A 14,463-nucleotide genomic window follows, 5' to 3' on the forward strand; every position below is an offset into this window, starting at 1 on the left:
AACTGTAACTGAACTGTCTTAAAGTCTTATGGGTAAGAGAGAGAGAGTTTCTATAACCAACAAGTTGACCCTAAAATTTGTCTTAACCAGCTCTAAAACCTACAGTCAAGGCTGGAGTAGCAACTGGACAAACTGTTCAGGGAGTCCAGACTCTCAAGGGCCCCAAAGGCCCCACACTGTTAAAAAAAAGTCCTAATTTTACAGAAAATAATTTTATAGTAATTTTTTTTTTTTTTTAATTGTGTACAAAAGTCTGTAAAATTACAGAAATTATCTGTATTACTTACTGTATTATTTATACAGTATTTTTCCTGCATTCTTAAATTACATACAAATATATGTAAAATGACAGTAATTATCTGTAATTAAAAATGTAGCTTGTTATTATAAAGGTTAATGTCCATACGAACAATTTAAAGATCTTCTCTGTAATTTCAGGGTAAATCTTATTAGTTTTACCTTTATGTGACTTCTACATTCAAACTGTGAAATTCTGGATGAAATGTAACAAACTCTTTTTCATCACATCAAACATTCAAACTTCAAAAAGTTAGAAGTACTGGCATGTATCCCAGCATGCACTGGGAGGAGAGCAGGAAAATGGTTTATCACACAACAACAACAACAACACACACACACACACACACTCACACACACTCACACTAGGCTGTGTATTTGTGCCTGCACCATTTACCATAAAAGAAAACAGTACAAACTTGACAATGATCAATTCATTTGCTGCGGCACCAGATTCCATCAGCTCAGGGAACTTTGTTCAATAAACTAGATCCTCGGTCCGCAAACACTAACATATGGTGTTCTGTATACTGTACCGTGTGTGTGTGTGTGTGTGTGTGTGTGTGTGTGTGTGTGTGTGTGTGTGTGTGTGTGTGTCAAGTGGCGAACTGCCGTGACTTCACCCATTGGTTTGTGAATTGCCGTTTTGAAGCCTCGAGTTTGGGTTACTGGACGTCTTGTTTTTTGGTGCCAGAAGAAACCATATTTGGATGAGAGGGTGGAGCTGGGGAGGAGGGAGGAGGGAGGAGGGAGGGGCGGATCTGACCTGTGTCCTCGTGGACACCAGGTAAACTCACCCACATCAACCTGACAGCAACAGGCTCCTGGCTGAGCCGTGCGAAGATGCTGTAACATTAGTCTTACAGGCTAATATCATATATGTGAGGAGTAAGTACTTGGTGCCTGAACTTCACTCCTTGTTTCAATCTGCACAAAGGACGTTACCTGTCGTAGAGACTCATCCTGACACTGACCTCAGTCACTGCAGCTGTCCCTCAGAAAGCTTGAAGTTGTCACGACTGGCCACAATAACTTCACACTGATGGTTTCAAGCACAAATGTGTCCCCACAACCACAGCAAGACATGTACACACACACGTATACATACACATACATGACCTAACAGAAGTTGATCTGCCACAGCAGCTTCGAGTTGCCTTCCTCTTCCTGTAGGCTCTGTTCATTGTTTGAAGGAAGAGGAGGAAGAGGAGGAAGAGGAGGAAGAGGAGGAAGAGGAGGAGGCAGACCCCTGCTGGAGGGCCCAGGCTGCTCCTCTGGGACATTGAAGTCCTTGTCCCACCTGTACATACCAATTTACATATGACAGTGAAATTCAGCTTTAACTGCATCTACAACTATTTTTTTATTTTAAATATTTACAGTTGATTGTAAATTGTACACTACAGTATTTAATTAATCTATTTATTACATTCTTTCATACATGTTTCCAATTACTGTAGTTTATAATTCTCAATAAAGTTATTTCTGAAGCTCTTGCTTTAACTTTGTTGATGGTTTTTATAGAACACATCTGGTATGAATTTTCACAACAGTAACACGTACAGCATTGTGTGGCTATTTCTATGTTAGCTTTAATAAAACAACATAAATACTAGAAATATTTAAATGTTGTCCGACAACACTGACAGTGAAGGATCAAAAAACATGCAGATGTTAATTGGTAAATACTTTCACCTGTGGAGGTGGTGACAGTGCTAGAGATGATCCATCACTTAATCACACTTTAATATTTATAAATTCTGATCTTAAAAGTGTTGCTACCATCACCTGTCAACAACAGCAGAAATGAAGCTGCAGGTAATAAACTGAACCTGTGAATACTGAAGACAGAATAATAAACAAACTCATCAGCAGTTAGTCTGTCATTTCATCAGAGGAAGATGAACTGGGAGGTTTTCTAGCAATAATATTTATTTATATTCTCAATGTCTGAGGATTAAAGAAATAACTCTGTCCTCTAACTCTCAGGAACAAAGAAAATAAGCATTTTACCAAAAAAGCAAACATGGGGCCTTATAATTCGGCCCTGACCACAAGTAAAATGTTTGCTCTGCATGTCCTGCACGTTATCGCAGCTGAACACGTGCTATACCCAAAGTATTTTGTCCCTCAGTAAAATTATTAAGATATAATATTTAAATGTTAATATTGTAAAACAATATTTTGCATTTAAGATCCTACAAACTAAAGGAGTTGAACAGAAGATAAACATCATGTCCGAGGTGAAATTGTGTCAGTTCTGTAGATTACATAATATTCCAGACTTCATTTACATCATTGCAATAACCAGGATCTTTCCTCCATTAAAGTGCAGGGTTTAAAGAGGAGAGATTTCATGCCTTCTCACTGTAACACTCATGACGTGTTTGAGAAAAAATGTGACTGAAGTTTTTCTTCTGCTGGGATTAATAGAGGCCCGTCACACTCTCCTCATGTGATGGTAACATGAAGGGTGAGATTATGTGTGGACCCCACTGGTTCTCATTTCTGAGGGTTTTCCCCCCAGACCAACAACATATGGCTTTAGTTAGCCGCCTCTGGAGGGATTGATTCACGCTTATTAACTTGTAATTAGAAATAAAACTGACACCGGTGGAGCTGCACAAAGCTGATGCGACTGCACTCTGCTACAGAAAGGCAGGTGAGTAATATACAATATCTTCTTTACATCAATTTATTATTTATAACTTCACTTTTTGTCTGTTTTGATATATGTCAAAGTGTCTATTTTTATTCATAGAAAATAGTTGTTTGTAACTAAAACACCAAATATACTGGTTGCTACAGCTACATTAGTTCTAGTGTCCTCACATAAACTCTTTTCAAAATGTTTATGATTTAATGTACTTTCTTAATTTTATTAAGATGACACACAACTATTTAACGTAAAAAATTGATTTAGATTATTTTTATTTTGTCATTTTGTACACGGAATCCTGGTATTTAGTCTTGGTCAGTTAATGGAGGAATGTAAAGTGTTTCTGTCAATTATTTGTTAAATCGATTGATCTTTGAATGGAGTTTGGCGAGCCGCGCGTGCGTCAGTGACGTAACTGAACTCGCCTTTCACAGCTTGATCCGAAACTAACGGCCGTAGCTTTGTGATATATTTAAATATTTCAGCCTGGTGATTTAGGGTTTTCTTTTTGCTGCAGTTTTATGTTTTAAAAAATAGTCTCGGGTCGTTTTAAAGGTGTATACACAGTACGACAGATCAAAAAAGAATCGGCTGTTAAATCGCTTGATTTTTAAATGGAGTTTGGCGAGTCGCGCGAGCGTCAGTGGACCTGCCCGGCCGAGCGGTGCCGCGGTCGGCTCAGCGGTAATTGAACTCGCCTTTAACAGCTCGAACTGGAGCTACCGGGCTTATTCCCTTTAATTTTGACCCGACTGCTCGGCTTTTTCTGAAGTTATGTTTCCACTGGAATCAACACGGGAACTGTGAGGCAAGTGTTGGGGTAATTTTTGGAGGGAAACAACCGGGTTAACGAACTACGTTTTGTGTATTCTTCACTAGTGGTGGAGGAGCCGCCTAGGTGGTTAGCCTAGCTTCGTTAGCCTGCCAACCTGCTTTACAGTTGGCCTTGTAAAGGGGTAAAGCTCAGGTTAGCTAACGTAATGTTTCCGTTTAACGTTACTCTCGCCTGTTAACACCTGGTTCGTAGAACTGATAACAAAATATAACGTCCGCTTCTGTCGTTTTCTCCACGTAACAGTAACATATGGTTGGTTAGGTTGAGTTTACCCTCAGGTAAGTTATGTTAAACTTACACGGCTAACGAGCTGTTTAGGTAAAGTTAAAGGAATTTGCAAAGCTATTGTTAGCATGATAATCTAGTTAGCAATCAAGCTAATTGGTGAGATTGGTAGTAAATGCGTGTGACAGTGTTGTTATGATTGTCAGCCTTGTCGTGTCGGTGGTTGACGGTCAGATTTTATCTCCTTACTGTCTCACCAAGATAAACTCACTTTGTTTTGACTGAAGCAGCAACGTATCTTCTCTCACAGGGATCCCTGACATTTAATGTTCATTTACACTATTACAAATCATTTATTTTTGTCTTTTTCTCTGTATTTACAACAGTGCTTGACAAGGGCTCAGTTGTGAGGGGAGTAGTGGAGCTAAGCACCCAGGGTCCCAGTGATTATCATGTCGTGTAAACTATTGCTGCCTGAATAAACAGTTTGACAGAACTTGTATCTAAAAATATTATAAAAACGGTTTGAGAGTGATGGCAGCCTGTGTTTTCAGTTTTAATACTGATACGTATAAAAATAGAAATCCACCTCAGTTTCTCTGAGGGCTTCAGATGTTTTGTTCTTTGGTCTAAAAAAGACATTCAGTTTACATAGATATAAAGCAGACAGTCCTCATATGTAAGAGGCTGAAAACAGCAATTTTATTGGCATTATTTGGGTGAAAAATGACAATCAACTAATAGTTGCAACTGTACATACCTACTGTATATATACGTGTATGTCTGTTGTGCCTTTAGGTTTCTGTTAATCAGTTCTAGTGTCCTCACACCAAACTCCATTCAAATGCTTAACTATTTAATGTACCGGTAGTTTAAGTTTATTAAGGTGCTGCATTTGGGATTTGGTTTAGAAAGATAAGCCACAGAATCTACTCCACTTTTTGATACTTGATTCTGGTAATAATTAACATTTTCTTAAGGTTAAAATTAATTGAAATTTTCATTTTGTCATTTTGCAACTTGAATCCTGGTATTTAAAAAATCTCTTGGGTCGTTTATGAAAGGAATGTGCAGTATTTCTGACAACTAAGCTATAGTCTGCTGTTAAATGAGTTGATTTTTGCATGAAGTTTGGTGTTTGGTGTGTGTTGTGCCTTTTTAGGTTTCTGTGTTGCAGCAGCTTAATTCTGCAAATGAAACATGATTCCAGTTGTTTGTCTTTTACTATATTATACAGAACAGTAACAGAATAAGGTAACTGTCCACTGAGGTCATGATAGTCACCTATAAAAACAGATAGAAATAATATAATGTTGTAAAACCTCATAGTGAGAGTTGAAACCAGTTATCACAGTAAATGGAGAAAATAGGCTTAAATACACAGACTGCAGACTTTCTTAAATGTCTCATGAAAACTTCATTACTGATTATCCTACTAATCACTATGTATGTATGTATGTATACATGTATGTATGTATTAAAAGGATAAGGGGGCCTATAGAGAGGCTGCATATAAAAGGGGCCCAGGTTTTTGTGCTACACCACTAGTGCTTGGTACCGACTGTCACTTCACCCAGATGGGGGGGTGAAATAAAGAGATTGAACCAATTCTATATGTTGACATTCAATATACCTTAAACCAGTGTATCTGCAGTACAGCTGAAATATTAATGCGATTAGCAGCTAGTGTGATAATTGATCAATTTGTGATTAATCAAGCAAAAATGGTAAATATACTCTGGTCCTCTGTGTTTTATCACTTATAAAACACAAACTTCTCATCACAGTTTCCCTGAGGTCAAGGTAAAGTCTTCAGATGGCTTATTATCAGTCCAATTCACAGCTTAAATAGATTAGTTTTGTTTATATACGTTCCCTCTCAGTTCACATGTGAAGCAGACTTTTCTCCTCTCAGCTGGGTTAAGTCGTGGGGTCTCATTTTAAGAAGCCTAGCGAATCACAAGGCTGCGGAGGAATGTAGCTTTAGGCCAGGTTTATGCTAGTTTATAAAGAAGCTCTTGTTTTCCACTCTGCGTTTTTGTGCTGAGAAAGCTCAAAGCTGCGAGGCTTTTATTTCCCTTCCTGCTGCCTCCTCACCCACAGAGGAAGAAACAACCACAGCCGGCCTTTTGCTGTCTTTGTGAAGACGGTTATTTTAACGTCGTGTGAAACTGTGATGTGAGAGAAGTATGTTTTTAACCTTTCTAGAGATGTTGTCATTCTGATCTCCTGTAAAGTTGCTGCACTTTATAATCCGCTCTGAACAGAATTAGATGAAGAGACTTTTGTTTTGTGGGTTTTGCTCAAAGTGTCAAACACACACTGATGCCCCAAGTTGGGCAAACAGAAAGGATGTGGGCAGATTTCTCACAGCACACTGAGCCTCAACTTTCCCCTTTCTTTTCTACTCTTGAGTTCATTATGCTTCCCTTCATCTGGTGTTGATGAAATATTCATGTTGATAAAAGGAAATTTGAGACTTTGTCCCATTATAAAACATGATGGTACTTTTACAGGCACTGTAACGTCCCTGTAGCAGAGGAAATAGTGCCTTTGTTGTGATTGGATTCTTCCCTTAATGCTTTGATTTAAGTAGAACTGAATGCAGAAATAATCTCCACATTTGCTCATTTTGTAGTTTTTTCTTGAAGATAAACAAAAAGATTAAGTTCAACTTTGTAGGTTAAAAATTTCTCCTACTTCTTAAGCTAAATAAACCCATTGTACTAAGAAAAAAAACATTGTCATAAAGCTACATAAGTGACACTTTGACCCGGTGATTACACAAGACAAAAGGTTATTACAGTTCATCCTGAGTGGACTTGAAGGTCTGAACCAAACTTCATGGTGATCCATCAAAAAGTTATTGAGATGCTTCAGTCTGAACTTGAGCTACAGCATTAAAACTAAACAACCTGCTGCAACTAACAATTAACTGCATTGTTGATTAACCTGCTTATTATTTGTCACAATTATTGTCCATGAAATGTCAGAAAACTGGAAAATAAATTTTAAAATCTCCATTAAAAAGTGACATCTTAAGGTGTTTAGTTTTCTCAGACCAAAAGCTGAAACTTGGGGAATGTTTTTTTATTTTTGCTTGAGACTGAAATGGGTTTTTAAGACGTTAGTTGGTAAATGTTTTGGGCTGGTTTCTGCTGAACCGTGTGACTCAGTGTTGCCAGATTTGATTGGCACAAACATTACGACCATCCCTGCCCAATATGCTGTTGGTCCTTCAAGCTGCGACCCACCAAGACGTCTGAAGGTTCCTGTTGTATCGTTGCACCAGATCCTCTAAGTCCTGTAGGTTTAGTGGTGAAGCCGCCATGGATCAGATTTGTTCTGGCACATTCCCCATAAAGTCTCTGTTCAGTAGTTAATCCGTCCTCTGACCTCTGTCGGTACCAGGAGAACCCTTCAAGCCTTGCGGTTTCAGAGATGCGTCTTTTCATAAGGATCAGGTCCTTTTCAAAGTGGTTCAGATCTTTCACAAATTGTGAACTTTAAACCTTTCTAAAGGTTTTAGTTCTGGTTGTAGCTCCTCTCTGAGAAGTCATGTTCTCGTCAGATCACAGTTTCTCGTCTTAATAAGAGACTCTTACATTGGAGCTGAGTCAGTCTGAAGAAAGCTGACTGTGTTCTGATTTCAGCTTCCTCTTTCGTCCGTCGTCATCGATAGTCTTTGCTCAGAAATGGAACTGACTGCGGTTTCTTATCGCACCTGAAAATAGAGGAAGTGAAGCAGGAAGAACGACAGTAGAAATCTGTTTTCTGTTCTCTCTGTTTTACTCTTATATTTAGATTGTGTTCATTGCAGCTGTGAAATAAGATGCAGAAATAATGTGACACTGTGTTTCTTTAGTTTTATAGTCATTATAGGAAAAACCTGATGATGTTGTGTTGGAGTTTTTGTTGCCATATGTGGTGATTCCCTCTCTTCTCTCTGTCACACAGGTAAAACAAGACGCCCACCTGGTCCACCAGACTCCATCATGTCCCCATCGGCCTGTGGACACTGACACAGCTCCCCTGACGCCGTGCAGAGGAAAGCAGCTGGAGGGAAGCCGGCTAGCATGCAGCACTGGCCCGGTGTCTCCAGGAGGCGGCGCTGCTGAGAGGTGATTGGTCGGTGATAGGTCGGTGATCGTTCGGTGATTGGTCGAGCTGAGCTTATGTCTGCTGAACCGGCCATGGACGACTTCACCACCAGGACGTACGGCACAAGCGGCCTGGACAACAGACCTCTGTTTGGGGAGACGTCTGCTCGGGTAGGAACCTGCTCGAAGTGTGTGTGTGTGTGTGTGTGTGTGTGTAAATTATTTTAAAGAGACAACATGAACCTTTAATCAGAGCTGCAACGATTAGTCGATTAATTGATCGGCAGAAAATGAATCTGCAGCTGCTGCTGTCACTGTGTGATTCAGATCTGATCTCTCTGGATCCTTAGACTGTAATTATTTGATAATTAAATACGACACTTTTGACAAATAATTCGTCCTACTCGATAGTAAACAAAGTATTTTGGGCTTCAGGCTGACGGTGGCACACAGAAGACATTTACAGACGTTACATGAAGACATTTTATGGACAAAACAGTTAATGGAAGTGTGTGTTTATTAGTGTATCCAGAATGTTAGTGGTTAAATGTCTGGTAGAGTGAGATCATGTCAGAAATGTAAATGTTGTATTTATCTGAACTGAAGCATTGAACTCGTGTCTGTGTCACAGGATCGGATCATCAACATGGCAGTCGGGGGATTCACCTCTGTGGTCGTTCTAGTAAGTAAACGAGCTTGTCTCTTTGTTCCGTTTGTTGACCTAAAAAATCTGCAGCTTTTTATTTCCACACAAAGAACCTCAGCAGCTCAGTTCAGAGGTTCGTCCTGCGAAGCTGCAGCTTCAGCCTGAAGTCAATATGTTCACATGGAGCGCAACAGTATCAAGGATGTGACGCCAAAATAAAAGCTGAGGCAAATTTTTTGTAGTCTGAAATCACAAAGAAAAATTATCTTTATTTATTCTATAATAGTTATAATTATTATTATTATGCCTGCAAACTGTCTTCCTTAAAACTGTGGAGAAGAGTTTGTCTTTGCTACGGTTTGAAAACGTTAGACACACATTGCAGGGATTCGTCATGAACAGTGAAACACACTGTGAAGAGACAAACTCATCCTCTGAACCACGACTCAGTCAAAGCTGAACACAGACCTGATCGCACGTATTTAAACATCCAGTTTAACTTACACTTTGCTGATAAACGCCCATTAATTTGCTCAGAAATCAATAGACGCTCCTTAAAACTGGTTGTCTCTATCTATGAGCTAATGCTAATGGCTAATTCTGACACTTTACATTGTGCTAACTTGCCAAAATGTAAACAACAGGTAATCTGCAGGTCAAATAACTGTAAGGCTTACTGATTATTAATATATTAATAATGAGTGAAGAGGATTAAAGCTGAAGAGGATCAAAACCTTTGGCTTGATTACTTATTTATTTATCTTTAATCTATATAATAATACAGATATATAGAATATACTCCCAATTAAACACCTTTTACACTGGGCAAGCTAACAAGCTAACATCTGCCAACATCAAACAATGTGAACAGTTACAATCAGCATTAACTGGAAGTCACATGACTCTGCTGTAGTTTGATCAGTGATTAAAACACGACACCTGAGTGAACGTGATGGATCTATTCTACCATCTGCAGAGCGGCTAGCAGCTCACAGCGCTCTCCGTCCAGACTATCACACCTGACCTTTTTTTTAGAGGTTTTACGTGCGGTAAAAAAAAAAAAACTAGAAATAAAAAACTTTTGGTGTTGAAGGTTGTTAGTGAGATCTCATGGGAGTCTCAGTGAAGCTTCAGCACGAGCTGCTCTGACCTCTGACCTCTACGGAAAATGCAGTTACTGTAAGTAGATGACTGGAATGCATTTAGTTTGTTTCTGTCAATATGACCATGAGTCTGAGACAGAGTTGAATGATCCGAGTCTGAGACGTGATGAAAGTCTTAAACACACGTTAAACATCTTGTTTATGCAACACTGCGACAGCGTCACTACTACAGTTAATTATATTAGCTTTACTGAACACATTAAGGAACCTTTAATAATTAATTAGCTTTTCTTATTCATAGTTTGATAACTTAAAGGTGCTGGAAGATTAAATTAACTGAGTGTGTAAATATCCTGGTTTTATTGGACTATTTCTGTTTTTTAATTCCATTTTATTCCTTCTTTTTAGTAGTTTTATTTTACACACCTTTTTACTGATTTTCATAATGGTTTTTAATTCATACGGATCATTTATGTGTTTGTTTCATTTAGTCTCCACAGAGTTTCTGTGGTTGATAATTGATGCAGCTCCTTGTGTTTCCACCTGGGATGAAATGTGCTGCATTAATAAAGTTTTACTTGTTTGCTGCTAAAATAACGACTCAGCTGTTTTCTACTTCTTGTTCTCCAGTGAAATGTGTCATTTCCTTCCCTCCTGTAAAAGAAGAGCAAAGTGTTTCTCTTCAAACCAGGAGTGTGAGGAGGAGTTTTTATAAGAAACTGAACATATTAATAATAATAATATTATTTATCTGTTTGTCTCCAGGTGACTGTGATCGGTTCCTTCGTGTTCCCTTCACTGCCTCCACGACCGCTTAATGTCTTCTTCGCCGTGTGCATCCTGTTAACCTGTGGATCCACCATAGTGCTGGTAACACACACACACACACACACACACACACACACACACACACACACACACACACACACAGCAGCACTGAGAGGATTAATTTCATGCGTATTTACTGTAGCTGATCTGATTTATCACATTTTAATTAGAGAAAACAACAAACATTTCAGAAGCATTTTGAAACAACAGACTTGGAGCAGAGACTTCATTTCATTAAATTAAATTTGAGCTTTTATCAAAGTTTTCTAATCAAATTATTGAACTAATTCAGTTTCATTCTGTTAATCAAAGTCTTGTGTGGAGGAGGACGCCTCCCTTCAGCTGCTGCAGCAGTAATCTCATTCGTTAAATACAGAGCTGCAACGATTCATTTCTCAACTATTTTGACAATCGATTATTAAATTATATTATATTATTATTTGAGGCATTTTCAAGCAAAATGGCCAAATGTTTCAAAATGGTCAAATGGTTTCAGTTTCTCAAGTATCAAGATTTAAAGCTTTTCTTCGTGGAAGAGAAACTGATGAACAGCGAGACAGGAAGTTGTGTTGGCGAGCAGATGAATGAAATCCATATTTTTAATTAACGTGGCGTCATTTATCTTATTTATTCTAGATTCTGTTCCTATTCTTATTTCTTAGTTCTTATTATATTTTCCCCTTGTGCTGCTTTTCTTTTGTGCTGCTGCGTGAGTTTGAATTTCCTCTACGGGGAACGATAAAGGTTCATCGTATCTTATCACCTGCGTGTCTCTCTCCCTCAGATCTTCTGGTACCGACAGGGCGACCTGGAGCCCAAATTCAGGAACCTGATCTATTACATGCTGGCGTCCATCGTGCTGCTATGTCTATGTGCCAACCTCTACTTCCATGATGTCAGGTAAAGACGAGGAGGAGGAGGAGGAGGAGGAAGAAGGGAAGACATGGCCTTGACAGACGGAGACACGTGGAAGGACTAAATGATGGACCGACAGTGACGGAAATACATGACTGAAAAAAACAAAAACCAAAAAAAAACCCAAAAACTAATCACACACTAACTTGAATGAAGTTCCCACCCGGCTCACAGAGGAGCTGTCGGACCAAAACCAGTGAGACTTTAATGGTTCCAGTGGGATGAAAACTGTCTTGTTGGTACCGAATAATACACACACACACACACACACACACACACACACACACACACACGACTTCACAATGTAGAAATCATGATGTACTGTACGAGGCCATAAATCTGCCTGGAGACACACACAGCTGGAGGATGAAGTTAAAGAGCAGCAGGTGTGTTTACATGCACATAAACATCATTATTCATCATTATTACAGTCATACTAATGTAATAATGACATGGTAATAATATGAAGCTCTTCAGTGCAAGAGTTTGATATGATGAGGTCATAATGATGAACAGTTAAAGGAAAAATCTGCCCTTTCTTTTGTGTTGTATTACAAATCAATGTCTTTTACATGTTTTTCTCAGATTGATTATATTTATATCTTTAAACACATTGTTATAATAACTATTCTAAGCATCACTGCCTTTAAAGTCTGTGTTCACAGACCACATTTATGACGACAACTTAATCATTCCAAACTCCAATAAAACACCTGCCGAACCTCCATTCAGACAGAATGAAGCATTTTAACCATCTGGAAATTACAACTTTATTTACAGTCATTCCACAAGACAAAGACAAAAGATAAGAAGACGTCAGTCAGTGTGACCTACACTTCCTGAGTACATCGCTATCTGTGCACCACTTCACTGCAAGACCACCCTTATAAAGGATTAATGAATGGTTTATAATCAGGTTATTAATTGGCTTGTTAACACTTAATAATTCATAAATAAACAAGTTATAACACATTTTTCATACGTTGATACTATTCAGTTAGATCAAGTTAATGTTTACTACTCACTAATCTGACTAACGAGTCACTTCCATTTATAACGTCAATAAAGTAATTGATCAATTATAGTAACTCATTATTAAACTTACTCCTTCCACCAGTTCTAAATAATAGTAACTCATTATTCAGGTTTATGAGTTCTAAGCTTTAACTTGCCAAATAGTATCAATGTTTAAAAACTGTGTTATAAGTTGTTAATTTATGAATTATAAATTGTTAACTGAATTAATAGCCTGACTATAAACCATTTATAAATTCTTCCGTCATCTTATTTTGAAGTGGTACCATTATCTCTGATGTCGTCATGAACAAACGTCCATAAATCTGCTGAAAAATCGTGGAAAAGAAGCTTCGAAACGTTTTTAACTTTTCTTCAGTTTCACATTAATCCAGTGACAGATTCTTTAAATGTACCAGGACAAACCAGGTTTTTACTTTTAACAACAGTACATTTGATGAGGTTTTACATGGTCTTTATCTCATGATGACTTAATGAAGGTGTTAGCATGTTAGCATGTTAGCATGTCATGTATCAGATTAGCAAAAGAAAAATTTTTTTTCCCCACACAAAAATCTAATTTCACACTGAGCCAATAAAAAGAGAGAAAGAAAAGTTTTTCACTTAAAATATAAGGACACGTCGCCCCAGACATGATGTAAATGACTTACTTTATTTATTATTAATTTACTAAAATGTAAACAAAACAAAACAAAGCTCAAAAGAGATCGCCAACATTTGATGAGCTTTGTTCTCCTGATGGCTTTCACTTCTTCTGTGATACTGGTTCCTAAATCGGCCCGTTGTGTTGGTGTTGGCATGTGTCCATGTCAAAAAACTGTTTTTAACTTCCTCCATTTTCACATAAACACTGAGCTCAAGCAGAAGTACAAGCAGCGATAACGTTAGAATGACCACCAGCGCTTGTTGATGAAGTCTTGTGGATGAACTCAGTTTGACATGTGTTCAGATTTCTCAACCAGGAAGTGAGTTATGAGCATGTAAACACACCAGGTGAAGCAGGAGGCGGGAAACAAACCCTTCCCTCCCTCCCTCAGTTCTGTGGACTTTAGCACAAACTAGCTAACACGGCAATAGCACAACAGCATCAGGGTTCTGTGGCAAATATATGCAACAGTTTGTATGTTTTCCTTTTTTTTTCTGCTTCTTTTCTGCTTTTTCAGCTTATCTGATTTTCATGGAGGGATTTAATTAATTTTCCAAATCAAGTCTCGCTAAGAGGATTTTTTTTTAATTAGACCTAAATGCTGAATTACACTGACTCACTGCCAATTCTTGCACTAAGCGTAGCTGAATTACACTTTTGTCTAAGCCATTCACACACACACACACACACATACACACACACATACACACACACACACACTCACTCACTCACTCACTCACTCACTCTCAGGCCAGCTGTAGCACCAATGAAGATGAATGGAGGTTTTCCACATGAATCTGTAAAGGTCTCTGTATCACGTCAATGTGTCCGCCATCGGGCGTTTTTGCACTGTTAATCCTGCTTTTTACGAACCTGAGCTTCTAGTCTGTCGCACCACGTAGCTTTAAGTCACTGTTTTTACATAAAGACTGAGAGTTATAATCATGAAGACGTTTGTGTTGTAGGTCTATTTCAGCCCAACACGTTTGGTTCAGATGTAGCAGGTTAGAAAAACACTATGGTTTACAGAGTGTAGCTGCGTTAGTGAAGGCAACGCAATAACAGGAAGTTAAAGCTGACGCGTTCATGGCCTCAGTGTTCGGTACGTTTCTCCATGATTTGGTCACATAGTGTTGCTCCCTGTAGGAAATGCTAACAGCCTCTGATTTCTCTG

At 38.5% G+C, this 14,463-nt stretch overlaps 1 protein-coding gene across 4 annotated transcripts; it reads left to right on the forward strand.

The window, feature by feature from the left end:
* Nucleotides 1-2,937: 2,937 nt before the first annotated feature.
* Nucleotides 2,938-14,238, forward strand: tmem243b (transmembrane protein 243, mitochondrial b). Of its 4 annotated transcripts, none has more exons than XM_023419887.2 (5): nt 2,938-2,959; nt 7,974-8,287; nt 8,748-8,798; nt 10,631-10,735; nt 11,478-14,238. In XM_023419887.2, exons 2-5 carry the CDS (start codon nt 8,192-8,194, stop codon nt 11,595-11,597), a joined length of 372 nt encoding a protein of 123 aa, XP_023275655.1. In that variant the 5' UTR covers nt 2,938-2,959; nt 7,974-8,191; the 3' UTR covers nt 11,598-14,238. The 4 variants fall into 4 exon arrangements, with proteins under 4 accessions (XP_023275655.1, XP_087033711.1, XP_023275656.1 ...); XM_087177585.1 differs by lacking the exon at nt 2,938-2,959 and adding an exon at nt 3,379-3,764; XM_023419888.2 differs by lacking the exon at nt 2,938-2,959 and adding an exon at nt 3,824-3,923.
* Nucleotides 14,239-14,463: the final 225 nt, after the last annotated feature.

The sequence above is a fragment of the Seriola lalandi genome, unplaced genomic scaffold, assembly GCF_002814215.2.
Source record: "Seriola lalandi dorsalis isolate HSWRI2012SDOR001 ecotype SW California unplaced genomic scaffold, Sedor1 jcf7180002054612, whole genome shotgun sequence".
NCBI lineage: Eukaryota > Metazoa > Chordata > Actinopteri > Carangiformes > Carangidae > Seriola > Seriola lalandi.